The sequence below is a fragment of the Leuresthes tenuis genome, unplaced genomic scaffold, assembly GCF_036924035.1.
Source record: "Leuresthes tenuis unplaced genomic scaffold, fLeuTen1.0.hap1 SCAF_21, whole genome shotgun sequence".
In the NCBI taxonomy this organism is placed as follows: Eukaryota; Metazoa; Chordata; class Actinopteri; order Atheriniformes; family Atherinopsidae; genus Leuresthes; species Leuresthes tenuis.
Window position 1 is genome coordinate 18,857,067 of NW_027325375.1, and position 26,342 is coordinate 18,883,408.

Genomic DNA, 26,342 nt, shown 5'->3' on the forward strand with positions numbered 1-26,342 from the left:
CTCCACACAACGGCAAAACACAAAACAGTTTTATTTTTCAATGACGTGTTTATAGCCAAAATACACGATAATGAAGTGAATTTGTACTCAGGAGGTCCTGTGAGCTGTTAGTGGTCAAAACTACCACAAGGGGCGCTGGTCGCCCAGAATTCCCACATTGTGTATATGTGCGTTTAATTTTGATGTCGGGTGTGCCGTCGGCCAGTGCCCCTCACATTTTCTTTTCTTGTCTTTCTTCGTTGGTGTCAGTCATAAATACAGAAATGGTTTAAAATGATGAAATTTTTCAAGTTTTTGTTAAACTGTACTAGTGTGTATAAACCGCAAAGCTATTCGAAAGTGAATCGCAGTATTTGTCCCCGTCCCGATCATGTGACGTACCACCGCGGAGGCGATAATGAACAAGCACACTCCGTTCATTGACAGAAATGGCCACCACGGAAGTAGGTGAGTGGATTCATTCCCGAGTTGTTTCCAAATTATTTTCATAATTCAGATTGCGTTGATCACTTCGCTTTGTGGAAGTTTTACGGTGAATTAATCTGGTGCAGAGGTTGTCTCGATTCCAGCTCGAGGCAGTTGATTTTCATCACGTTACAGCCCACTGATGCTAACTGCTAACTAGCTGTAGCTGCTGCTTGATTCCCAGAGATGCTGCAGAAACACCTGAAGTATCTTTATTTTCGTAACGTTCTCAAGTGCATAATTCGGTTCAACATTAGAGACCCTATGTTAAGATTGCTGCCACACACTGTACTACTTCCAGCATCTGTATTTGTTCCGTTTTAAGCAAAAATAATAAGAACATCTTCTATTTTTTTTATAGACCTGAACCAATCATTTGTTGCTCTTTTGAATTAAGTTAAGGTATTCGAGGCCTTGTCATTACCTGAAAAGCGATGTTCACAGAAAGAACATGAATATGATGACGCAAACAGCGCTCAGGTCAGAGAGATTCTGCTGTCAGATGCAGGTTCTGATACTTTTAGAGCAGCAGTGATGAGTAAAAACAATTAATTAGATGACCAAAATAAAGTTAATCTGCAGTTACTTGTTATCTATTTTTAAACTATATTAAAACTACTATATTTTTAAACACGACATGTTAAGCATTTGCCACTTATGTCCGTCATCTATGATACGAGTGAATTAAATACTATATACAGTATACTTACTGTATATTCTATACTTCATAGGAAAGTTGTGTTCTTCACTTGTTTTCCCTGTAAATACATTTAAAAAAACCAAGTCTATGAACCATCGATAAGCAAACGTTTTTCATACTTTATCAACAACCTTGTCTGCATATCTTTGTGCTTCTCTCAGAGCGCAGACGAGGTCAGCTTGCTGCTCTGTCCATAGCAGTGGTGGTCGTCATCGTGGGCGTCCCCCTGTGGTGGCGAACCACAGAAACATACCGCGCCTGGTTGCCCGTCAGTCAAATAAGGGAACTGGCCAAGCTGCAGGTTTGCTCATACCTCCGGTGATTACTTGACTCCCGTCTTGTGCTGCATGCATTACCCCCTTTTTTTGAGCTTTCCCTCTCTCTGTTCCCGCTATGCAGCTCCAGTTGAGCGCCGATGTGGAGGTTGTGTTTGCGCGAGGCACCGTGACACCCGAGCAGCAGAAGAAGGTCCCGTTGACACAGACGCAGGATGAGGACCGCGCAGTAGATGGTGACTTATCAATGCAGTTTAAGATCCTTTAAGTTCCCAAATATGAAGCCCGTACGTTCACTTCTCTCTTCAATCCTTTTGTTTTCCAGAGGACACAGTTTTGAGGTACAGGTATGAGACAAGGTACCGAACAGCTACAGTCATGGAGGAGGACGCCCTGAACAAGCCTACTGCTGCAGGTGAGCTGCCAGTCAAATCCGGCTGTTGGCATGTCACATGTCGATATTCAGTCATCTCACTGAAGTCACAGCTGGTCATTTCTCTCTGTCGCTCTTGCTCTTTTGCAGACGCAGATCTATCTCTGCACATGCTCAGTGAGAGTCCATGTGGTTCTTTGGTTGTATACGTGATCCCGGAGTCATCTACACTACTGCCTGAGGTTAAGCTCCTCATATGTTATCATTTTCTGTATATTTGACTAGAAAAAAATGCATAGTCTGGCCAACCATCTACTCTTCTTCTATTCGCTGTTTTCTCAGTGCATGTTATTTAACTTTATGCTTTAATGAATGGGGTGAATGTTCTGTCCTGTGCTTTCATGCCTCACAGGATGTGAATGTGTATGTCGGTCAGCGACGGACGGCCCTGCTGCGCGCTGGCGCTCAGATGAGAGTAGGCAAGACGCTGGAGCAGTTGCTGGCTTACCTGCAGCCTCGGATCAAACAGGTGCTGCAGGTGATGTCTTTCAGCCACGCCGACATCACCGCTGCCCTCAGCGACAGAGTCCGGTTCAACCCTGGCAGCAAAGAGAGCATCGCTGACAGTATGAGAGCCTTCAAGTCCAGCCCAGGTTGGGTGTTTTTTGTTTGTTTCGTTATCGTTCAGCCACGAAGTTGCCCTTAATTTCTGTTCCAGTCCAGGTGTGTGTCAACACTTTTCATCTATACTTCAGGTTATGAGATAACATTCAGCCTGCTGAACCCCGACCCAAAGTCGCACCGGCTACACTGGGACATAGAGGGCGCTGTGCAGGCCTACATCCAGCCTTTGCTCACAAAACTGTCCCCAGTGGCCAACTTTAGTATCGACTCTCAGGTACGAACGGCAGCTCTGTGCGCTGATATTTATGAAGGTGCGGCACCCGCAGTGTCATGAAAAGACGCTCAGCGCCTTCCCGTTCATGCATCCGTTGGTTTTTCAGACCTTGCACTATGCCATACTCGGCGTGAACCCGCGTTTCGACAGCAGCCGCAACGCCCACACACTCAACGCAGACAGCCTCGCGCATGTCATCAACCCCGTGGAGGCCAGACTTGGTAAATGAGCGAACTTTTGCAAAAGTAGCCCAAAGAAGGAACGCGGTACGCTTTGTTTTATACAATCCTACATTGGAAGCTTTTTAAGATATCGTTGTTGTTCTTACATTTCCAGGGTCGAACGCTGCGTCTTCCAACCCAGTGTTGAATTTTCTCCTGTATGTCCCGGATTCCTACCGTTCACCCCTTTACATCCAGGACTACAAGAAGCAGGAAGTGCCCTCAAATGCCTTTCACTCTCCCCGTTGGGGTGGAATTATGGTAAGGACATCTAACAACAAAAAAAAGGGTCATTTAAAGAAGATTTCCCCCAATACTTCACTGTATAATGCAGCTTTTTGTGCATGTAAAAGCTCTGCAGAGTCACAGATCTCAACTACATACCAAAGGGAGTCGCTACGTAAAACGTTTGGTGTTATAGGCTTGTTTAAAATGATGGATGTAGGGATACTTCAGCGATCCTAGGAGGGAAAGTTTTAATGACACACAAAAGTGTAACATTGTGAGATGAGAACAGCTACGGACGCTGCAGCTGCTCTCTGTAGTTGTTCTCCTGTATTCTTGTCTCTGTAGGTGACTCTTCAGCTCATTTTCGTGCAAACTGAGGCTAATTTAGCGAAGCAATTGCGTCAAATGTAGGATAAGCCAGAAGCAGATCAGTTACAGATTCCCTGAATATACATTTGATAGGATACTGTGACTTGATTCAAAGACAGCATTTATTTTAAAGCGGAATTTGATGGATTTTTGTCAAACTCTTATCTTGATGATTGGAGAGAGAAGAAGAATCTATTTGCAATCCATCTGCCGCTTCTCTTTCACTGAGTAAATCTGGGCTCATCAGACCACATTAACTTTTTTCCAGCTGCTCCAGAATCTAATCAACTATTAAACACTGGTTTGAGTTCCACGGATGATTCTCTTGGATTGGATTTCATCAAACATTTAAGTGATCTCCGATCACAATCATTCCAGATTTTCCTCCAACCCCATTACTTCCTCAAAGATGATGGTTCACCACATATTGGTTGTTATATGAACAAAATCGTTTACTCCTGTTTCTTCAGGTTTATAATGTTAACAGTTTCTATGGGCCAGAGGCTGAGTTTCCTGTTGACATCAACATCGATATGGCTAAAGTCATGGGAGTCTTCCTCGCGCAGCTCCGGTATGTGCTAACCAACGCTATGGCAGCACTTCCTTTTCATGTGCGCACAGGGTGACTTTTCCTGTTACGTGCCCCGTCAGGCTGTTGCTGGGCGTGCAGTCATCATCCTCCCCTCCCGGCTTCCTGGTGGCGCCATGCGGCAGTGCAGGGTTAGCCGATTGGGAGCTGGACCGTCTCATGTGGAGTCGCAGTGTGGAAAACGTTGCAACAGCCACCACTACCATTACCTCTCTGGCGCAGCTGCTGGACCAGATAGGCAACATTGTTATTAATGACAACATTGCCCAACAGGTAAAGTTGGATTTAAAACACGCGCTTCGAAGTTGCCTCCATTTGCACCTGCATGGTGGTGTTTAAATGTTCCCCTTTTTATATGAGGGCTGTAAATTTCGGACTCCCTTCTTTTTTTACAATTTAAGGGTGATTGTAATCATTTTGTTATGAAACAAACAAACAAAAAAAGCTCTATGAATCCATTAACATTAGGTTAAATGCACCTAAACACATAGGTATCCCTATAAAATGGGAAGGCAGAACAGGAAGGAAGCACACTACTGATTGGTCAGGATCCTCCATACAAAAAGTCTGCGCTCAAGAACATGTTGTCAGGCAAATGAGGCTGATTATCTGGGTAGCATTGAACTATTATTGATTATTTTTAATTGACTGTGAGGGAGTAATGTCTCCTGTGGTGGTCGTCGCTGTCACTCAGGTATCCAGCGCCGTCACGTCTCTGCAGCTGGCTGTGGCTGAGCTGGAGGCCGGGAACCTCGGCTTTGCTCTGCAGTACAGCAAAGAGGCCATCCTGGCATCAGAGAAAGCATTCTTTGACCCGTCGCTTCTCCACCTCCTGTACTTTCCCGATGACCAGAAGTTTGCAATCTACATACCGCTGTTCCTGCCCATGTGTGTGCCTATTCTGCTGTCACTTCTCAAAATAGCGTCTGAGGCAAGGCAGAGATACAGAGAAAAGCAAGCCAAAAAGGACTGAGAGACACTCGAGGAGAGGGGTGTGTGAGAAACAAGAGGCATGTTATGAACGTTTTTTTTTTTTTGTGGCCTTGCAATTTAAGTACAGATGTCAGCGATAAGAAAGGTCGGTACACAGCACTGAGGTATGGAGTTTGCAAGTCAGTCGTGTATGTTTTCTCTCCTTTTTTTTCTATTGTTTCATATGAAAATTAAGATTTTATGGAATGACTGCTGAAACTGTCTGACACTGTACAGTTAAAAACTTGAATTCTTGAAAATGGGTGCAAGTTTTATCTTTGAAATCCACTTTTTATTGTAAGTTATTAAGAAATAAAGAATGAAGTTGGAACTCGAGGTTTAGCCTTTAGTACTTTATTTTGGTTAGCAAGAAGAAAAATAAATGACACTTTATATATTTCATTGTAAGCTAAGTCAATGACTGCTGAATATAATCATTTTTATTCCACTTATGTGGAATAAAAGAAGCTGTCTCTCAAGTGAGGAGCTAAAACATTTTCCAGCTCATTTAAGAATAGTACAATGGTACAACATTTGTTGTATATTTGTAATTATATATTTTATTGTTCTCGTGTTTTTACATTTATTTACTTATAGTATTTACATTGATTACAGATCAGTTTGAGAAAATAGCTAAATGGATTTAACGTAATTGTTTTATCAACGGTTGTTTTCACGTTCAAGAGTCAAACCCTATCATGCCAGTAGATGGCGCTATGCTTAGCTTAAAGCTAACTATCTATTGTTTCACACCGAAGAAGAAGAAGACGAAGAAGGAGGCGCTAGTCGCAGCCGTGTCTTACAACTCCAGTTACAGTTTATCTTACTGTTTGGACAGCTACCCTTTTGTTTCTCTGCTTCGATCGAGCCGCAGCGTAAACGTAACATTGTTCGCTTTAGTTTTCATATTTTTTGCAGGAGCTAAAGTGTGCTTAAAAGCGCGAGAGCTTCCATCTTTGTTAACGCTAGCTCGGTTTGCGCTATCATGTCTGCTGGAGTTGTTCGAGGACCCGCGGGTAGCAACGACTGTCGGATATACGTGGGGAACCTGCCCCCAGATATCCGCTCTAAAGACGTCGAAGATTTATTTTACAAGTACGGAGCCATTCGTGATATTGATCTGAAAAACCGCCGAGGAGGACCGCCGTTTGCCTTCGTGCAGTTCGAGGACCCGAGGTGAGCTTCAGTGCCCCGCCACGTCTCGGCTATCTGCACAATTAGCCGGCTACACCACCACGCTGGTTTCACAAGTTAAGCTATAGATGCATTCATTTAGCTCCCAATCTATTATCCATAACCTGTTCACAACTTCGTGACTTTTTTTTGGGAGATGATGTGACTCTAGTTCAGTCTGTTTGGTGGGTGTTGGATGTGGTTCTGTTTCAAATTTATCCCGCTTAGAGGGGGGGTGTTTTGTCTGCGTTCCGTGAGGCCTGCTAATGGGGTGTGCCCTATTATCTGGCACCTGAATATAAGTTGTGGTGCCTGCAAACAAGCCTGCTTTTCTTTGTTTTGCATCCATTTCCTGCGCCAGTAGCAAATAGCTGACTTTTATATGATCCATAAATACAAATCTACTTGGCTGCTAGGTTGGTATTAGGCTTCTACTTTCAAGCAAACGTAGTCGTTATGGATGATCAGTATGCATCCACTTTTGGAACTAAGAGGCTTTTGTGCTAATTTCAGCGACCCATTAACCTCCCATTGTAGATCACGTGTCGCAGTTTATTTTTCGTTTGGTGTTTCCTCTGATTGTTTCTTTGGTACGTCTCTACTAAAGGAATTATAAAAAGAAAAGGATGTTGAAGCAAAAGTTCAGAAGTATGTTATGAATATTTAACAATGGACGTGTGGATAATGGCATCACCTGCCTACCAAAACCTGATCAGTGCTTGATGATCACCTTTCACACCTGATAACCTTGTTAATTGTCTGATTTTTGCAGGGATGCGGAGGATGCTGTGTACGGCAGAGATGGTTATGATTATGATGGCTACCGCCTGCGTGTGGAGTTTCCTAGAAGTGGAAGGGGAGGGGGAGGTGGTGGTGGTGGCGGCGGTGGTGGAGGAGGAGGGGGTGGTGGTGGAGGAGGAGGTGGAATGGGACCCCCGAGGGGAAGGTATGGTCCCCCATCCCGACGCTCAGACAACAGGGTGGTTGTGTCAGGTGGGTGACGTTTTCCTTTTTTGTAGGTTGTCAATTGTTTTTTCTTTCTTATCTTTTTTTTTTTTAAATCTCGTGTCATCGTCTTTCCTGTCAGGTCTCCCCCCAAGCGGTAGCTGGCAAGACCTGAAGGACCACATGCGGGAGGCAGGTGACGTATGTTATGCTGACGTGTTCCGTGACGGGACTGGAGTGGTGGAGTTTGTGCGCAAAGAAGACATGACGTACGCTGTGCGTAAACTGGATAACACCAAGTTCCGCTCTCATGAGGTACGTAAAAGATCACGCCCACGAAGGAGTGTCTCTGGGACTTAATTTGGGAGAAATGAGGAATACTATATTATATGCTATAGATGTCTGGTGTGGAAATACTTTTAAGTTCTAGGCACATATGGGTCAAATTCAGGTGTCTGTATTAAGTCTGGAGGTAACCATATCACTTATCCAGCGGCATCTCTGGGCTTACTAAGAGAAGATTGATGACTCACCTGAAACAAACATGGAGACTTTTGGGTGCCTGCATGAGTCCTGCGTTGCAGTTCATTCATGGTAACAAATGGGTTTGTTGTGCGTTTGCATGTCTGTGTTTAGGGAGAGACGGCCTACATTCGTGTGAAGATGGATGGCCCTCGCAGCCCCAGCTACGGCGGCCGCTCTCACTCTCGTAGCCGCAGTCGAAGCCGGAGCAGGAGCCGTTCTCGCAGCTACTCCCCACGTCGCAGCAGAGCGTCTCCTCGTTACTCGCCCCGCCGCTCACGCTCCCGCTCCCGCTCTCGCACTTAGATTGAGGCGAAGCGAAGCAATGGTGTACTGGAGTGTAGCCGGAGAGAGAGTGTCCTCATCACATGACAAATTGTGTATTCACCAAGGATTATCTCTTGTGTGCACCCCGTTGTGTTGTTGTGTTGCCCTTTTCCTCCACTTTGCTTTGCTTTTTTTTTTTTAAAACTTTTTTTCTTTTTGTTGTCATTTTTGCAGACCTGACGGTCTATCCTCATGACCCAGTGTGGCTTCTTTCTTTCCTTCCCCCCTCCCCCTCTTCTCATAAACACTCTTTCTACTGTCCACCTTCCTCTCATCTCTGTAATTCTCTTCTTCTAACTGTCATGGTTGAATGCTTTAGTTCCTTTTGCAAAGATTTTTTACTTCTCTCAAGCATTATACAACTGTCCTTTGACCTTCTTGTGTGTTTCTCTGTAGAGTTCAGAGGAACAGGATAGGATGGGAAGAGAGGAATCAGTTCATGTTAAGATAAACAGGAGGAGGAGGAATCAAATGTGGCACCAATGGTATGATGGCTGTGCCTTGTCCACTGTGAAATCTGCATTCTAAGGCTTTAGTGAATTTATTTTGTTTGTTTTAAACGTTCACTTTACAACAGTGTGCCGTTGTTGAATGTTACAGTAACATGCTGTAAAGCTTGTTGTATTTGGAGACCCTGAGGTTATTTTGCTTTTTCACAACTCTTAGTATTCAAATTAAATTTGGGCTTGATTGTAGATGGTGTCTCTCTCCCCCCCCCTTTTTTTTTTTTGTTTCCCCTCAAAGTAAACTCCCTGGTAGATGCATTTATTGACATTTCTTTAAAGTATTTTCTGAAGGTGTGATTCTAACTCGCCTCCTTCTCTTTGGTTCTGCTGGTATTCTGAAGGTTTGGACTGGGCTCATTGTCCCCCCATTCCGGTTCCGGATCAGGATTCAGGATCAGATCAGGATTAGGATTAGGCTTCAGGATGGATACATGGAGCACGACCCTGGCCCTGTCCACAAAACCCAGCAAACTGGAAACATTGTAGTAGGGTAATAAGACAAAATTGGCTTATCCAAATTGTTTCTTCCACTTTGCGTTGGACCTCTGAGACACAGTTACTGACGGCACAATGAGGAACCATTTTTTTCCCCAAGTTTTTAATTTGAAAAAAAATTAATTAAAAAAGAAGAGCAAAGCTTGGATCAGAACCAGGAGGAGGGCTGGGAGGTGCAGGATGGATCCACACACGTAAGGAGAGTGGTAAATAGTGGGCAACCTTTGACAGTAGCGGATGGTGGGAGGGAGGGAGGTCTGGGAAGCGACCAGGGAATGTGACGTTCATGTGGTTTGTACCTTCCTTTTTTGATTTTTCAGTTTTTCCAGATGTGGATGTTTCTGATTTTCTTGGGTATGATCTCCAATATTGCAAAGGTTTATTCTCTTTTAATAAAAACATTCAGTAACATTGAAGTTGATTTGTTTTTCCTTCCCCTGTACTTCACAGTAAACAGGTTTGGCAGTAAACCACAGACGTGCGCATTTAGGCGATTTGAGGCAGTGCTTGGTCTAAATTTCCTGGTTGGCCGACACATTCATATTGATGTAAAACTGGCCGCAGGTTTAAATGGAGTCGGGCAGAGTGCACCTAATGGGAGGAAACGGGTGGGTTCCAGTTCCGCTTTAAGCTTATCTGGTGGGGAAATAAGACAAAGGAAGGAGATTCCAACTTGGGTGTTGATAAAGGCTACAAGTTGACCTCTGAATTTCAGTTTTTAAAAAAATATTCCAAGGGTAGATAAACTGACAGGACACTAAGTGACCAAATGAAGGACAGAGTCTATTTGTGGGACACATCATCAGTGTGGAGTGATGGCCGGAAATAATAAGAACTGCAAATTACAGGAATGTTGTCCCATTCTGCTCTGATACGGGGTTCTAACTGCTCAATGGTTCTGGGTCTTTTTGTCATCTATTTCTTCTCATGGTGCACTAAATGTTTTCAGTTGGTGACAGATGTGGACGGCAGGCCAGTCCCACACCTGGATTGTTCTTCTATGAAGCCTCAACTGTTGTAATGGATGCTGTATGCAGTCTTGTATTGTCTTGCTGAAATATGCAAGACCTTCACTAAAAACGGACCATCCCCTGGAAGGGATGTTGCGCCAAAACCTGTTTATACCTTTCAACATTGATGGAGCCTTTCCAGATGTGCAGGTTTCCAGTGCCATAGGCACTAATGCACCCTCGACTACTCGGAAGCTCAGACTTTTGAACTGAGTGCTCGTTACAAGCCAGAAAGTCCCTCTCCTCTTTAGTTCAGTGGACACACCCTCCACGATTTCCAATGTCCATTCATCTGAGTTTTCAGTCCATTTAGAATTGGCTAAGCGAAGATAGCTGTATTTGTGGATCATGTTCACAAATGGCTTCTTTTTCACTAGAGCTTTAACCTGCATTTGTGGATCATGTTCAAGGTGAACAAGCATGAACCCACACCAAGTTTTCTATGTTCTATTTTAAATAAATTTAAATGAGATTTGCAAATGATTGTTTTATTCACATTTTTTCAGCATGCCAACATTTTTTTTTTATTATTGAAAATCCTCCACTTGCATACCCTGGGAATCTAGCCAGTCATCACAATCCTTTTTGGGGTGTGGCTTCTGTAAATTTAAGGATTTAAAAAAATAAATAAATAAAAAAAAGACTTCTCCACTTTGCTGATCCAGGACACCCCCTTTGATATTCTAGAAGTATTCCCATCATCTCTACAAGTTAATCATAGATTGAAGAGTTGGGAAAGGACCCACAGCTAATCCTAAACTATTCAACTACTTCTTTGCCCGTTTTAGACTTGATCAGTGAGCCATATTGGTGACATGACAAAGACACAAATAAAGGTGCTGAGTGGAGAAATGAGATGTGTACAAATGAGAGAGTGAGACTGTCAAGACAGATTATAAATTAAATCCCCTCAATTAATAATAGCTAAGACTCACTGACTTATGACTATTTACCTGATCTTAGTACTAAAGGTAGAGACTTGGATATCAATCTGATCTCGTACATATACTCACTCAAGTGGCCCCTTAATGGTTCATAACAGTAGTAGACCTTGATAAATTAGAGCAAACCTACTAATAATTCAATTGTGACATTGTGGTATTGGTGAAAGAATCCACAGAATCCTTGGTAACTTTTGTATAAAGATTGCCACGTGCACTCTTGTCATTTCTACCTATAAAAGCTGACTGCGCTCACTCGTATTTACATGGAAATTTAAGCTGTCATTTTTGTACCTCTTTCCATCTGTGCTGCTCTACAGAGCTGCTAAACTGTTTTTCAATAGAGATCTATTCAGTTTTATGTACTCATTTGAAAAAAAAAAGTTTTAAGTTCAGTAAGTTTGAGTATTTTCCGTTGCTGCATGGATAATGTTGAATAAAAAAAGGATATGATAACATTCTGCGCGGCAGGCAGTGTCCTGTACCTGCCCAAATTACATTAAATACATATTTACCTTAGATTTGGCGTCTTTGAGTCCCTGTTAATGCTTTTGTTGGCACAGCATCACGGTCATTTGTGTCTTTGTGTCTTTTATTCATGTGTAAGAAAATACAGTTTGTTTTTTAAAACTCATAACTTTACCAGTACCTGCTTAAAAAGTTCTTATTGGATTTGACCATAAAGTGACTCGAGTGTTTTTGAATTTTGCTCTATGATAAATCAGAGTTGTTTGCATCTATTATTTGTTTGAGCTGGGTGAATTAGAAAATGGTCGAAAGCTGTGATAGTGCAAATACTAGTGATGCTTACAAGCGCAATGTTTTGTGTAAAGATGCGCGTGCATCTGTTTTAATTTCACTTGAAGAGTGAACTTTTTTGGCTGTTTCAGCACCACGGAGAGAGACGCAGAACCCAAAGATGGGCTACGACTGTCTTCCATCTTGTGTGTTATCAATTCAGGTTTCGTTTGATGGTCTCCAAATCAGAAGTGTGAAACATTTAAATCATTCAGTGCCCCTGTCGAAATTCGTGTGATCTTAGATCAAGCAGCAGCGCTCATGTAAAATGCTGCTTAATCCAGATTTTTTAACATTGCACATTTCTTGTTATGGTTGTTTTGGGCACCTCGACACGACAGTAAAGTACTACTGATGCAATTAATTTAAAAAGCAACACAAACCACATTCTTGAATATGTCTAAGTTTCGTCCCAAGGTTAGCTTTCATTGAAGGTTAAAACCTTCAATGAAAGCTATTTATTTAGAATACATTTGGGTTTGTCCAAATAAAAAACTAGCAACTAGGTGTATAATTGTCCTATAGTGTATTTCTTAACTTTAGTTTAGTAGTTAGCAGTCAGTTAGTGCCAGTATCACCCTGTGGAGATGCAGAAGATGCTGTTTGTGGACAAGATTGCTACAAATACAGTGAGCTTCTCTATCCTAAATTGCATCAAAGTGGACATGGCCGGCGACAGAAAAAGTTGTTGTGGAGGCGTTTTATGTGTACCTCAAATGGATTCATAATATCCCATCATGGTTGGTCTTCCTTCCAGTGGAAGCTGAAATGACATAAACAGTCACATACAGGGATTATGGAAAGCTCCACCACCACCATCTCCTCCTCTGCCCCCTCCACATCCACTCTGAGGAAGCTCAACACACAGAAGATGCATGTTATGCTGATGTTTACAGCTGTACCATTACAGTGGTAGAGTTTGTGCACAGTTGTGCACCTCCGCTCACTGTGCTTCCTTCACTGTCCAGGCATATAGACGAAAATGTTGTTGTCATTGACTTGTGCTTCCCTTTTTTTTACTCAGGTATTCCTTGGTGTTGAGGTGTTTGTGCTCAACTGGTTGGATTGTAATGAATTTGATCAAACTGAATTGTGTTGAATTTGGCTGTTGGAAGTAACACAAAGCAAACCGTGTTCTTGAAGATGAATGAATCAACAACATCTTTCATCCGAAACTTTTCTTTTTGTTCATCAGTCATCTGCAGTGCAAATACAATCCAATCAAACTGAAGTCTAGTTGACTGAACAGCTGTGAAACAGTATAGTTGTGTGTTGACATAATCATCTCAATCATCTATGTTTGATAAACAATGTAGTGATGAAATAAAACCTAATAATTTCATCTTTAATGTTAATAAGTTATTTTAAAAAGTTCAAAGCCACCCGTAGTCGTGGAAACAGAGTCGTGTATAATGTGTAATTTCATTTCTCAGATTTTACTCACATTTGCATTAAGTAGCTGACATTTCTGTTTTCCAGTCAAACTGCACTGCAAATGAGTTTGTTTTTTCATTTACTTTCAACCAAGGTTATGCTTGTTGATTGAAGATATTTGACTGAGTTGACATTTTAGAATCAACATTGCACCTTTCGTGCAAAAGGTCCTCAAATTGTTCTCGGTTTAACCAAAGAAATGATTGTGCAAAACGTCCTTACTGAGCAGATTTGGTCAAAAAAGAACATTGAATATTTCTGAGATTCATTAGGTTTCCTCATTCTTGTCCCTGTGCCTGAGTGACCTTTGGAAAACTCCAGCTAATAATGATGATAACAATAATCTGTCTGCCACTGATCAACAGCCTCTCATCTTCAGAGCAGATGAACTGCACACACTTGGCGACTGTATCAATCTTAAAAACTTGAATTCTTACACAGTGTTGTCAAAACAGTAAGGTGCATATCATATTTCACTTACTCGTGTTTTTCCTTCATGCTTCTTTAAAGAGTTTCAATGCAGTGAGAGAAAAAAAACTCTATTAGCCTTTAATGTTTACAGTAACAGTGTCAATAAATAGCATTTGAGATCTTTGGTGGAAATTAATTTAAAAAAAATAAGTGTATATCGAGCTTGCTATGTTGTGGATTCACCAACTTAATAATAATCATTATTCTTGCATGATTTTGGTGTGGTTTGCACATCATTTAGCATTTCACGTGTGAAATGTTGCTTGAGATAGATAGTTTCTTCACACGGCCTCGTCTTAATTTTCTCTCGGTCGGGATGAGCTGCAAACTCCCGAAATTCTACAGATCGATACTATCAATCAACCTGATCAGCTGCGTCGATAACGCCCTGGTCCGAGGGGGTGGGGGTGGGAGACAATGGGTGGGAATGGTGCATTCTGGGTGGAAATAAGATGCGGGCACTGTCCGCAAGTGAAAAACCTCCGTCACCAGGGTGGAGGCTTCACCGGAGCCAATCGCGCGGTGATTGTGACATGGAGGGAGGAGCAGACACTCCACGCGTCCATCCATAAAGGAAGCAAAAACTGTGCTGCCTCCCGAAACGTGCACCTCTACATACTGAAACTTCGCGTAGAAACGGTAAGAGTCATTTCCTGGTTGAATCTTGTGTGTTGCAGCGTGTGATACAAGAGCCTGTGCGCAGGTGAGGCTAAGATCTTTGCAGCTTGCATGCTGCTCATACCGCCCGAGGCTGCTCCATTTGCCCCGAGAAGCTGCTAATATCTTTCCCCCTTTTTTTTTTTTTTTTTTGTTGCCTCGTTTGCTAGCCCGACTGCCTCAGCTAGTGCTGGCAGTTATAGAAAACAATTTCAACATAGAAGCACTTGACAGTAGTGGGATGCTCCTTTTGCGTCAAACTCGCAGTACTTGGTCATTTGCACACCTGATCAGTCAAATTCAGGTCTCCTGTCAGTCTACATCTACCGCATTAGATGAGGTGCCAGTCCCATGTAAAGCCTCAGTTCAAAATGCAAATGGCTCCGTTTATTTAAGCAAGTGTTGTCAGCTGTGATCTGGTCATGGGTTTAAGTCTCCCTTGGTGCTAACTGCTTGCAACTTGTGTGGGGGGGAAGTGTTTTTAAATGAGTTTGTCTCTTGCACTCAGAACGCCATCATGTCTGACAAGAAGGCGGTGATCAAAAATGCAGATATGTCTGATGAAATGCAGCAGGATGCCGTGGACTGTGCCATGCAGGCGATGGAAAAGTACAACATTGAGAAGGACATTGCTGCCTATGTCAAAAAGGTACTGTTTCTCTCTTATGTTGGTGGTAAGAATGCATTGAAATCTGTTCAAAGGCCTTTTGTCAACGATGGTCTCTTCCCCTGCAGGAGTTTGACAAGAAGTACAACCCCACATGGCATTGCATTGTCGGGAGGAACTTCGGCAGCTACGTAACGCATGAGACGAAGCATTTCATCTACTTCTACCTGGGTCAAGTGGCCATTCTGCTCTTCAAGTCCGGCTGAAACCCCTGTCCGTGTCACACCGTACCACCTCTCCGCCACCTTTCCGCAGACATGCCTACCTCCTGGTTCCCCCGCTTTCTTTAGTCACTTTGTGCCACCCGTAACGCCGTCAGCACCAGTGGACGGTGCCCTAGTCATGTCTGGACTGGTGATCCATCCTTCTTAGAAAATGCTAATGTGAACGTGGCCGCACTCGGTCAGCATTCGCACATCTGACAGACTCTTGTTATGGCTCATAAGTTCTGGATGTTTTTTGCTGTGCACAAATGCGTGCAGACTCGTTGATTATTTCCCATGAATATGTTGTAAAATAAATTATTTTCAGTGCATTAAAGTAAGCAACAGCGTTTTTGTTTTATGCCTTTTTAATTTCCAGTGACAACTGATGGACTGTTGCTTGTACTTAATAAAGGCTAAGTAAGACATGCTGAGAGATTTAGGGGTTTATATGTGCTTGAACATTCCTGTTTACACTTGAGTTGTGGATATTTACATCGTTGCTGCTTCATTTCTCTGGAATGTAACTCAGTTTGCTGTCTGCCATTGTGATATTTTCAATCCACTTCAAACATGATGAGCACAAACCAACTTTAAGACATTAAATTGGTTCAAAATGTTTGCGTTCACTCTGTCGTTTGCATTACACGGATTAATTATATCTTGGCTTTGAAGCGTGGCTCCCTGTATGGAATGTGATCGTTCGGGGACTGCAGTCTGTGTACACAAAATTTATTTATTTTTTTTTTTGTAATCCACCAAAAAGTTCAGCTGTAACCTTTTTTTTAACAAGAGTATTGCCCTCTAATCATGAATTAACCTGATGCATGCCAAAAAACTGCCTTTGGATGAGCTATTCCTAAAACTGTATCAAGATGTTTAAAATAGGACATTTCAGAGCCTCCCCAGAGAATGAGTTAATGGTAAAAGAAAAGCTCACAACGCTACAAAATTTGTCATTCACTATGAAAATGAACTTGTTAGAGTTACGACCCAAGCGTAATGTTCTCAAACACAAGTCTTATCTTTGGTGCTTTAAGGATGGCAGCAGCTTTTTTTCCACATGGCAGTAAAGTGTGGACAGTGCATTTGATATCACAACTGAATAAAGTGATTCAGATAAGAAGATGCATATTTTAAGCTTGCTGATGTTTTCTGCCTAATTATAATTGGACTTTTTGCCTTTTGTGGGATGGCAGGTTTTTTTTTTCAGTGACTGGCTTGAAAATGGAAGAGACCATCCAGTTGAATTTTGGCAGTTAAACAAATCCTAATGGGTACATGCTGGCAAGAGTAACTTTTTGAAGAATATCTTCTTTCATTAAAGGTATTCTCAAGGTTATACATTTAAATGAGGTTGTTAAGAACAGGCACTCATATCTATCATATTATTATACCGTGAAGAACTTGTGGGTGCTGCTGTTACTCTTAAATTCAACAGAGTTAATCCCCTTTATTAAAACCAAATGTAATTGCACATATCAGAACTGATCCAGAAGCCTGGATTTAAACAACTTTTTCAATTATAACCCAGTTTGTATTTCCGGGTTCCGCAGCAAGGGGGCAGTGATGAGCCTCGTTGATGGACGTTGAGCTTGAGGAAGAGGAAAGACATTTAACGAGGAAAACTACTTCCGGGGCTTGGAAACATGGCGTCTCCTCTCAGGGTGTTAGCGCCGGTTTTTGGACGGAGTGATGTTCCTTCTTTCCCCCAAGTGGCTCTGTCCGCCGAAGCCGCCCCGTTCACCCCGCTGGCAGCGGACGGTTCACAGCTCGACTCCTTGTCGGAGGCTGAGGAGCAGTTTTCCCGCTGCGCCGCAAAGCTCCGAGCCCTGCGACCGGACACGGGCCAACTGAAAGATGAGCTCAACCAGCTTTTTGACCAGCTGCTGTCCGAGAACTACAACAAAACCTTCGACCCCAATATCAACGTCCGACCAGAGGTAACGGTAACTAATTTAGGTCCTGTTGTCATTGTTCAGCTTACTCTCAAACAAGGGGTGTTTACGAGACGGATTCACGGACTCCCTCTGGATTTGCTGCCACAGGTGGCATGAATGAATACTGGACTGCTATATGTCCACATACCCCCTGTTGCCTACCAACCAGCCTGTTTGGGACCGGCAAGCTGGTACCCTTCACCTAGTGCTACCTTGGCAACAGCGCACAGAATACCATGAAAACCACTTGGAAGCATAACAACTAGCAGCTTGTGAAACGTTACTACCCCTGGCAAAAATGACCAGCAATGTTTGAAGGCTGTACATTCAGTTTTTTTAATTTAGTTGTTTTGTTTCTTGCTTTGAGCAACGACAGTTATGATATTAGCTGAAATTGTTGTAATTGGTTTTGCTTCTTTTTTTTTTTTTTGATCAAATAGAAGAAAACGTTATGGAATCACCTTGTAATTTGCATTTCTCAAACAAATAGCTCCAAATAACTGATAAAACGGAGCACTTGCAGAGCTCAGAGGGCCATTACACAAGGCTGATTTACAGCAAACATGCCCCCAGCAGTAGAGCTGTCAATGGAAACTGAGAGAACTCCTTCAAGAAGGTCATTTAACTTGGGAGTGTCAAAAGATGGCTGTTCTCACGTCAGCTTTGTCTAAAGTTTGGTGCAAGTCCAAACCAAATGGGGAAGTGTTGGAAAAGGGAAACATCGTTGTTACATCAGTGAAGACATCAAAGTAAAGAAGAAAACCCGCTGAAGGAAACTGGATTAAAGTCCAGAAAACGCAAAGTAAACCATCAATGATACCTGAATGGAGAAAAATTGGTTACAGTATGCTGAAGAGAAGCAGTCACTGACAGTGGATGACTGGATGAAAGTGGTATTTAGTGATCGTGACAAAGAAGCAATGGCAGAACGTTTGTTTGGTGCAGGTCAAGTGAAATGTATAAAAAGGAATGTATGCTGAGCCTCTTATTTTCCATTTAAGGATGTGTGCATCCTGCTTAAACACGCCAGCTCTCTTGTGCCGCTATCCCAAGAACATTTAGTCATCAAGTTCTGCCAGCTGGTGCATCATCTCCTCAACCAGCTCAAGGTAACGACCAGCAGTCGAACTTATTCTCCGTACCCTCTGAAATACGCTAACAAATACATTTGTCTTGCTCTTTGTTTTGAAGGTGATAATGGATGAACACACACTGGACGTGTTGGTGAACTATACTGCTGCTGCGCTGAAAAAGTGCAGTACATGGACACACTCGGATATCCTCTTGGCACTCTCCACAGTAGTGTATGGGAATGGACCCCAGTGCCACCAGGTTATTATCTATTCCGTCCACTTTGTGATGCTGTAACGTGCCTCTTTCCTCTTTTTTTTTTTTTTAACATTTACTTTGAGATTCCTCTCATTCACAGCATATCAGTGACTTACTGGATGAAGACGGAGTGCTCCTGCAGTATAGCTCGCCATCTCAGCCTAATATGGAGCTGCGTCGTGTTGCTCTCACCTGCATGGCCAACATGTGCCTCAGGTAGGCTCTTTGAGATTAGCCAGCAGCTAATTAGGTGGGCATGTCAACATCAACCGAAATTAGATGCAACTTATCTGCTTGTGAAATATTGTGGAGGGAAAAAAAACACACTACTTTTTATCCCCAGTTAAGGATATTCTCTCTATTTTCGATCTCCAAGTTGCTCCTTGTTTTGATCTTTTAAACAACATCTTTTTCTCTGCAGGATTCCAGGTCAGCCGCCTCTGGATGATCAGTACAGAAGCATTTGTTTCGAAGTCTTCCTGAAAACGCTGCAGTCACCTAAACCCCCCAACACCGACGAGCTTTTCTACTGCATGGTACCGAGCGTTTCATTGAAAGTTCATTGAATAAAAGACTATTTGTAGATGAACGATGACTACTTACCTTTGTGTCATCTGCGCAGGTGGTCCACGCTGCGCTGAAGGGACTTCAGTTCTGTCTCTCTGGTGGGAAATGGAAATTTGGGGGAGGAGAGGAGCTTGGATCTGTACTGGCTGTCCTTAAGGTAGAAAATCATTTCAAATTCTTGATTTTTTTGCTTGACAAACACTTTGTGTGTTTGATAAGTTAATTTAAAGTCCTGCTCGTGCATTGCATAGAGGCTGATGTTCCAGGGAGCTCCAGGTGTCGGTGCTGCGTGGCCGGCTGTGCTTTACCCAGCGCCCCTTCCACAGTACGAGGGTCTGCCTGGACCAAAACCTGTCGAACCATCAAAATCTTCTGAACCAGCAAAGGATTCCACAGGGCCAGGGAAAGCCTCAAGAGTGAGACCAGGTTTAATTTTTCTCGGTCTCACTTGTAATGGGAATCTCGTCGGAATCATTTTTACGTTATTTTGTCTCTCTCAAGAATAAAAAGAGGAAATCCAAAGGAAAGGGGAAGAAGACAAAAACTGAGGAGAGCAGAGGAGATGATGGAGAGGAAGAGGATAAAGAGGCAGTGCCTGGACCTCAGAGAGTAGGAGCAGGAGGAGGCAAAGGCGAAGGGGAGACCCTGCCTAAAGCATCTGCCTTGTTTCTTTACCCGTCCTGGAAGCTAAACAGTTCTGACTCAGAGTTTTCCGACATAGAGGGAAACGCACAAAGCAAATTAAGGTACAGAGAAAGTTATGCCCAAGTACGTATGGCCCTTTACGTGTTTCCAGGTTCAAAATCCATGTCATGCCCCTGTTTCCACCCCTTAAAACATCCTTAAACTGCTTTTTCTTGCCCTGTCAGACTGAACCACGGGCGTGTGCGTCAGGGAGCGCTGCACTGTATGTTAGCCGTGGTGAAAGCTGTAGAGAAGAGGACTCTGTATGGATACTGGTCTTCTTTCATCCCCGACTCCCCTACTGGAAGACCGGCGCCTCTTACTCTCCTCACCATTATTCTGAAAGACCCTTCACCAAAGGTACAACATACTCTTAAGTCATGTTAGAATTCTCCTCGATGTGAAGGATGCATTGGATAATTTACTACACCCGTGTCTTTTCTGTCCCTTCGAGGTGCGGTTGTGTGCGCTTCAGGTGTTGTCGGCCATATTGGATGGCTCCCGTCAGTTCCTGGCTGTGGCTGAAGATACAGCATCGCCTCGGACATCTTACACGCCTTTCTCCTTCACGCTGGCCACTGCCATCGGAGAGCTGCACTGTGGTCTCAGTCTGGCTCTGCTAGCCGAGACCTCCCCTCAAACTCTCACACAGGTCATAAAGGTACAGTGATGGAAGCTTTTACTTCTGTGTGTGTGTGTGTGTGTCCACGTCCAATCTCGGATAAACAGCAACACATTTCATATTACACAGGGACACTATTTATTGAACAAATCTAAGCCAGAATCCAGAAGCAGTTTGGTTTGTATTGGTTTAGAATTGTCTACTTTAATTTTCACACAACTGTCCATTTAATCAACACTGCCTATGTAGGCTACATGTCTTTGTACTTGATATTGACTGATTTGTGAATGAATGTGGGTCTGTCGTTGGTGTGAGGAGGGGGGGGGGGGGTTAAACAGTTCAGTTGCCAATATAATTACATTTCAGTCTCATAACTACCAGCAGCATAAATCTCAAACAATATTTGCTTACACCCCACTTCTGTCATATCATGTCACTCGTCTTTGTTATTTTTTTTTTACTTCAGGTTCTGACAATAGTCTTTCTCAGCTTGCGTAGCTTCTTGAGTTTCTTCTCTCGAGCCCAAATCGATTCAGAGAAAGATCCCGTCTTTTTGTCGGACAAGGGGGTCGGACGCGACTGGGCAGGACTGTGGTCCGAGTGAGACATCAAACCTGTAAATTTGGTTTGGATCAAACCAAAAAGGTCTGAAAAAGTCCAATCCGAATGAATTGGTTTGGATTTGGTTCAAATTGCACCTGGTGAGCCACATTTGTGACACTTTGGATAGATGGAGAGGTAGCTGGTGGCGATGAATCATCTGCTAGAAGCCATAAAGAGCTACAGCCCTATGAAAATAATCTACCATGAGTAGTTAACACAGTTTTAATCATCTGAATTATTGCTGGATTACCTGAAGGTTACACACACCAAACTTGGACTTCAAAGGAGAATACATACAAATTGTGCTGAAATCCCACCATATCTCCTTCTCCCCTCTCTTAGTGCCTTGCCTACTTGGTGAGCAATGCTCCCTATCACCGGCTCAAACCTGGTTTGCTCACCCTTCTCTGGAAGCAGATCCGGTCTTACGTGTGCAACAGAGGTCTGTATGTTGTCAATTCACTCAAATGCCGCCGCGTGATCCAAGGGAGCAAGCCGGTAAAGTTTGCCTCTGATTGCACCACCGCTCTGTCTTTAGATGTGAATGTGCGCGTGTCGGTTCTGAAGCTGTATGGGGCTCTAGTGACGACTCAGGCTCCCCTCCCGGAGGTGCAGCTTCTCCTTCAACAGCCAGACCACAGCAGCGGCTCCGGCTCGGTGACGCCGCGGGACACCGCTCTCAGCTGGAGACAGAGAAACGGGGTGGGGTCGCCCGCTCGGACACCAGCGACACCCTCTGAGCTGAGCTCGCGCACACACTCTCCCCACCTTCCCCACACACCGACGGAGGAGGACAGAAGCCCGCCGTGGCTGCTGCGGCTCTGTGTGTCGCGAGTGACTCAGCCCAGAGAGGACCAATCGGACAGCGAGGGAGCAGGAAGCAATACGGCCTTAGAGCCGTCTCCTGTCCGCCTCGAAGCTCTACAGGTGAGGGGTGATTTAAAAACGACAAATCACAGCTCCAAACAGAAATTCTAAGACTTCTTTTCTTTTTTTTTCTTTTTTTTTGCAGGTACTGTCTCACCTGGTGCGCGGTTACTTCTCTCTAACTCAGGCGAGTTTATGTGAGATTGGGCAGGTGTGCGCTCGCTGCCTTGGGGAGACAGACCCTTCCATTCAACTGCACGGAGCAAAGGTACTGCTCCAAACTGCACGTGTAAGCATGAATATCAATTAAAATGACACGAGCGCTAAGATCTCCGTCTCCGATGTTTCATCAGCTACTAGAGGAGTTTGGTACAGGAATAATCCTGCAGTACAGAGCAGGGACCAATGTTCCTGAGAGCTCAAGGGTCTCCATGAGCCAAGTAAGTACAGATTTCTATGTTGCACCAAGATTGAGCTGTTTTTAAGCTGTTTTATAGTAATATGACATCTCTAATGGCTCGAATTTCACGTGCACTCTGTGTACACGACGCAGGTGGTGCAGTTTTGGTCGCAAGTGTTGAGTGGGCCGCTAAACGGAGCGCTGCAGAATGAACAGCATCCCACGCTGCAGGCGAGCGCCTGCGACACGCTCGCCTCCATCCTGCCGCAGGCCTTCGCCCAGCTGCCCGTGAGTTCCCCTTTAGACGATCACCTGTCTGTTTGGCCCAGCCAATACCGAGTCTCATGGTTGTATACGCGATGCTGTTCTTAAGGAAAAGACGCAGCTGATGTGTATCACCATGCTGCTGGGACTGACCTACATCGAGAACTATCTGGTGAAGATAGCAGCTGTCAGAGCTTTGGGAGTCTACATCCTGTTCCCCTGTTTGAGAGAGGTAGGACCACGATTAGGCTGAGCAGTGAATGTTTGTCGAGTTGGAGCAATCACATGTCGGATCCTGGTTTTCTTCTCAGGATGTGATGTTTGTGGCAGACACGGCAAACATTATTCTCGCCGCTCTGGATGATCGGTCGACGAATGTCCGCGCCAGAGCCGCCTGGTCCCTCGGAAACCTCACGGACACACTTACCGTTAATATGTAAGGAGTAAATCTAACACTTCTTAAAGAAGTTCACGTATAATACTGACTAACTTATGCCATGTTAAGATTTAAAGAGCAAAAATTTTAATGTTTCCAGTTGAGCAGAGTGAATAATCTACTGTTTTTTATTGAAACTCCAAATTCTCTATTTTTTGCAGAAATGATAAAAAGTCTTCATGTTTTCACAAAGATTCTGAGTAGAACTTTAAAAAAAACATCTCAAATCAAACATAACTACTGCACTTGTTGATGTATCTATTGAGAAATATGTACCAGTGTTATTTTTGAATAGCAAAAGTATGTGAACCATTGCTTTGAGTGGTGTGCCTCCCCTTTTTTTGCACCACTCCCAACTAATCATTCCTGGATGGGTGAGTTTCCTCACTTTAACCGCTCCTTTCTGGTTGTTATACAATTCTTTACTGGAACTGAGGGGTCTATAATAGTTTGTTCTTCCTCTTCTTCAAGGATCTGTGAGAAGATCTGATGACATTTAGGTCCTTTTTGTGCAGAAATATAAATATTTTTAAGGTTTTGCTGACTTTCAAGACTGACTGCAGCCTATTTAAAGGGATTTATTGTCTGTAATCTGTTTTATCTTCGCTCTCTTTAATCAGGCAGAGTGTCGGTGTGGATTTCCAGGAAGAGTTGTCAGACATGCTTCTGCTCAAGATGTTGCAGGCAGCCACCAAAGCATCAGCTGACAAAGACAGGGTGAGAATATCCATACTTTGAGACACAAGAGGAGTTATTTCCAAAGCTTCTGGATGGGAAAACAAACAAATATGAGGCATAATCCCAATGAACACAGTTACTTCCTTCAACCCTTCCAGGTCAAGTGTAATGCAGTGAGAGCGCTTGGAAATCTGCTTCACTTCCTGCGTCAGAGTCAGATGACCCGGTCGGTATTCCAGCGCCCTCTGGAAGATGCCGTTCGTGCTCTGGTTAAAACTGTCCAATTAGAAGCTACTATGAAGGTCAGGTGGAACGCCTGTTACGCACTGGGAAATGCTTTCAGAAACCCTGCCTTGCCCCTCGGTAAGTATTTAGTCCGAGCGCTTTTATCAGTGCGATAACTTTTCCCAAGAAGCTTATCTTTCTAAATGAGGGAATTTACAACATGATTAAATTTGTTTCCAGCTCTGTCTGACTTCAGTTGTAGTTTTTAAATCAATGTTGTGTTTGTGACACATTTGACATTTAGCTTCTGTGTCTTTCTACCAGAATCGGCCCCATGGTCTCACGACGCATTCTCTGCCCTCTGCGAAGTTGTCACTTCCTGCAAGAACTTTAAAGTACGGATCAAATCCGCCGCCGCCTTGGCGGTTCCCGCCTCTCGCAGTTGCTACGGGGACACAAAGCGGTTCAGCTGTGTGTGGCATTCACTGGCCACAGCGCTTGAGAACAGCGAAGACACGAATGACTTCCTGGAGTACCGCTACAGCGCCAGCCTGCGACACACGCTCTCACAAGCTCTCCTGCACCTGCTCTCCGTCAGCCAGGCACAGGACATGCCTGACCTCGGGGCATCGCTCGCAAGTGAAGAAGGAAGGAGCATCAAAGAGCATTTTATCAAGTACCTTAGAGCAGAGGAAGGAGGAGGAGAAGAAGAGGCAGATGAGGAAAGAGACTCAGGGGTGGGCAGTTGCCACCCTCAGCAAAGGATTGCTGGCCTTCAGCAGACTCTGACCAGACTGAAGGGGCTGAAGGCTGAAGGAGAGGACGCGAAAGGAGAGGAAGGAAAGAAGGAGGTTGTTAAGTTCCTGGAAGATTTGTTAAAGATATGTGAAGAGTCATGAAGAAGCACATCTGTAGATTTAGGATTCTGTTTGGAAAAAAAAAACAGATCTTGACAGATCAGACAGTCGGAGGAGAAACACGAGGACGCGGTTGACGAGCTCGGTGATCGCTTATAGATTAAGAAATAATTAAACTTTATGTACACTATATTGCCAAAAGTATTCACTCATCTGCCGTTACATACATATATGAACTGAAGTGACATCCCATTCATAATCCATAGGGTTTGATATGACGTCGGCTCACACTTTGAAGCTATAACAGCTTAAACTCTTCTGGGCAAGCTTTCCACAAGGTTTAGGAGTGTGTTTATGGGAGTTTTTTACCATTCTTCCAAAAACGCATTCGTGAGGTCAGACACTGATATTAGGCCTGGCTCGCAGTCTCCGCTCTAATTCATCCCAAAGGTGTTCTATCGGGTTGAGGTCGGGACTCTGTGCAGGCCAGTCAAGTTCATCCGTCATGTTGGAACAGGAAGGGACCATCCCCAAACTGTTTCCACAAAATGAAATGGTCTAAAATCTCTTGGTATGCTGAAGCATTCAGAGTTCTTTTCACTGGAACTAAATGGGCCAAGCCCAGCTCCTGAAAAAACAACCCCACACCATAATCCCTCCTCCACCACACTTTATACTTGACACAATGCTAGATAGAGAAGTGTGATTCGTCACTCCAGAGAACACGTCTCCACGGCTCTAGAGTCTAATGGCAGCATGCTTTGCACCACTACATCCGACGCTTTGCATCACAATTGGTGATCTATGGCTTGGATGCAGCTGCTCGGCCATGGAAACCCATTCCACGAAGCTCTCTACGTACTATTCTTGAGCTAATCTGAAGTTTGGAGGTCTGTAGTGAAATTTCACAACTGGAGGTGGCATCCTATCACGGTACCACGCTGGAATTCACTGAGATCCTGAGGGCGACCCGTTCTTTCACAAATGTTTGCAGAAGCAGTCTGTATACCTAGGTGCTTGAATTTATACACCTGTGGAAGTGATTGGAACACCTGAATTTAATTATTTGGATGGCTGAGTGAATATTTTTGGCAATATAGTGGATATGTGAAACACATTTTGATATATTAAATTCCAGTCATGACACCTATCCATTGTTCCACATCAACAATAACCGACAGGTTGGACAGGCTTTTTTTAATTGCTTAAATGAAATGGAAAAAATACTTCATTTATCCTTCTTTTTTTCATTTTATTTGAAAGCAGCACCTTTTCTCTGTATCAATATTGTTTTTCCTGACTCTTCTAAAAGCGAAGAATGTATCGTGACATTTCTTGAAATTCATACAATGAGATGCAGTTTTCATTTGCTATCTCAAATAAAATACACTATTATGTAAAAAAACAACAACATTTTAGCTGTTAAGATTCCTGTCCATCATGCCATACCATTAGAGAGGCATCTTTAATTTCATTGAAGGTATAGAGCTGTGTGCAACCACCAGTCCCGTAGATCAACTTCATGTAGTCATTTTCTGTTTATATGCACAAACTAGATTAGATTAAACGAAAACTCTAGAAGAACTGTGGCAAGTTCTTGCACCTACAAGCCAAGCACCTTTAACAGCTCC

At 43.5% G+C, this 26,342-nt stretch overlaps 4 protein-coding genes across 5 annotated transcripts; all 4 read left to right on the forward strand.

The window, feature by feature from the left end:
• The first annotated feature begins 405 nt into the window (after positions 1–405).
• Positions 406–5,426, forward strand: pigs (phosphatidylinositol glycan anchor biosynthesis, class S). Its single transcript, XM_072375101.1, has 12 exons — positions 406–447; positions 1,327–1,466; positions 1,565–1,676; positions 1,766–1,855; positions 1,964–2,055; positions 2,226–2,466; positions 2,569–2,711; positions 2,818–2,932; positions 3,048–3,193; positions 4,000–4,100; positions 4,181–4,391; positions 4,813–5,426. The coding sequence occupies exons 1-12, from the start codon at positions 429–431 to the stop codon at positions 5,089–5,091; spliced, it is 1,689 nt and encodes a 562-aa protein (XP_072231202.1). The 5' UTR covers positions 406–428; the 3' UTR covers positions 5,092–5,426.
• A 427-nt stretch (positions 5,427–5,853) lies between these two features.
• srsf1b (serine and arginine rich splicing factor 1b) lies at positions 5,854–9,474 on the forward strand. Of its 2 annotated transcripts, XR_011909339.1 has the most exons (5): positions 5,854–6,266; positions 7,036–7,256; positions 7,351–7,523; positions 7,845–8,542; positions 8,905–9,474. XR_011909339.1 is itself a non-coding variant. In XM_072374663.1 (4 exons), the coding sequence occupies exons 1-4, from the start codon at positions 6,076–6,078 to the stop codon at positions 8,034–8,036; spliced, it is 777 nt and encodes a 258-aa protein (XP_072230764.1). In that variant the 5' UTR covers positions 5,854–6,075; the 3' UTR covers positions 8,037–9,474. The 2 variants fall into 2 exon arrangements, 1 of the variants encoding a protein (XP_072230764.1); XM_072374663.1 differs by having other exon boundaries at positions 7,845–9,474.
• Positions 9,475–14,245: 4,771 nt separating this feature from the next.
• dynll2b (dynein, light chain, LC8-type 2b) lies at positions 14,246–15,860 on the forward strand. Its single transcript, XM_072375302.1, has 3 exons — positions 14,246–14,351; positions 14,878–15,018; positions 15,105–15,860. Exons 2-3 carry the CDS (start codon positions 14,887–14,889, stop codon positions 15,240–15,242), a joined length of 270 nt encoding a protein of 89 aa, XP_072231403.1. The 5' UTR covers positions 14,246–14,351; positions 14,878–14,886; the 3' UTR covers positions 15,243–15,860.
• A 1,021-nt stretch (positions 15,861–16,881) lies between these two features.
• heatr6 (HEAT repeat containing 6) lies at positions 16,882–24,824 on the forward strand. Its single transcript, XM_072375040.1, has 20 exons — positions 16,882–17,182; positions 18,181–18,288; positions 18,371–18,511; positions 18,609–18,724; positions 18,930–19,044; positions 19,131–19,232; positions 19,327–19,491; positions 19,577–19,821; positions 19,945–20,119; positions 20,214–20,420; positions 21,327–21,426; positions 21,523–21,911; positions 21,997–22,119; positions 22,205–22,291; positions 22,405–22,539; positions 22,625–22,747; positions 22,827–22,951; positions 23,572–23,668; positions 23,788–23,992; positions 24,179–24,824. Exons 1-20 carry the CDS (start codon positions 16,889–16,891, stop codon positions 24,751–24,753), a joined length of 3,627 nt encoding a protein of 1,208 aa, XP_072231141.1. The 5' UTR covers positions 16,882–16,888; the 3' UTR covers positions 24,754–24,824.
• Positions 24,825–26,342: the final 1,518 nt, after the last annotated feature.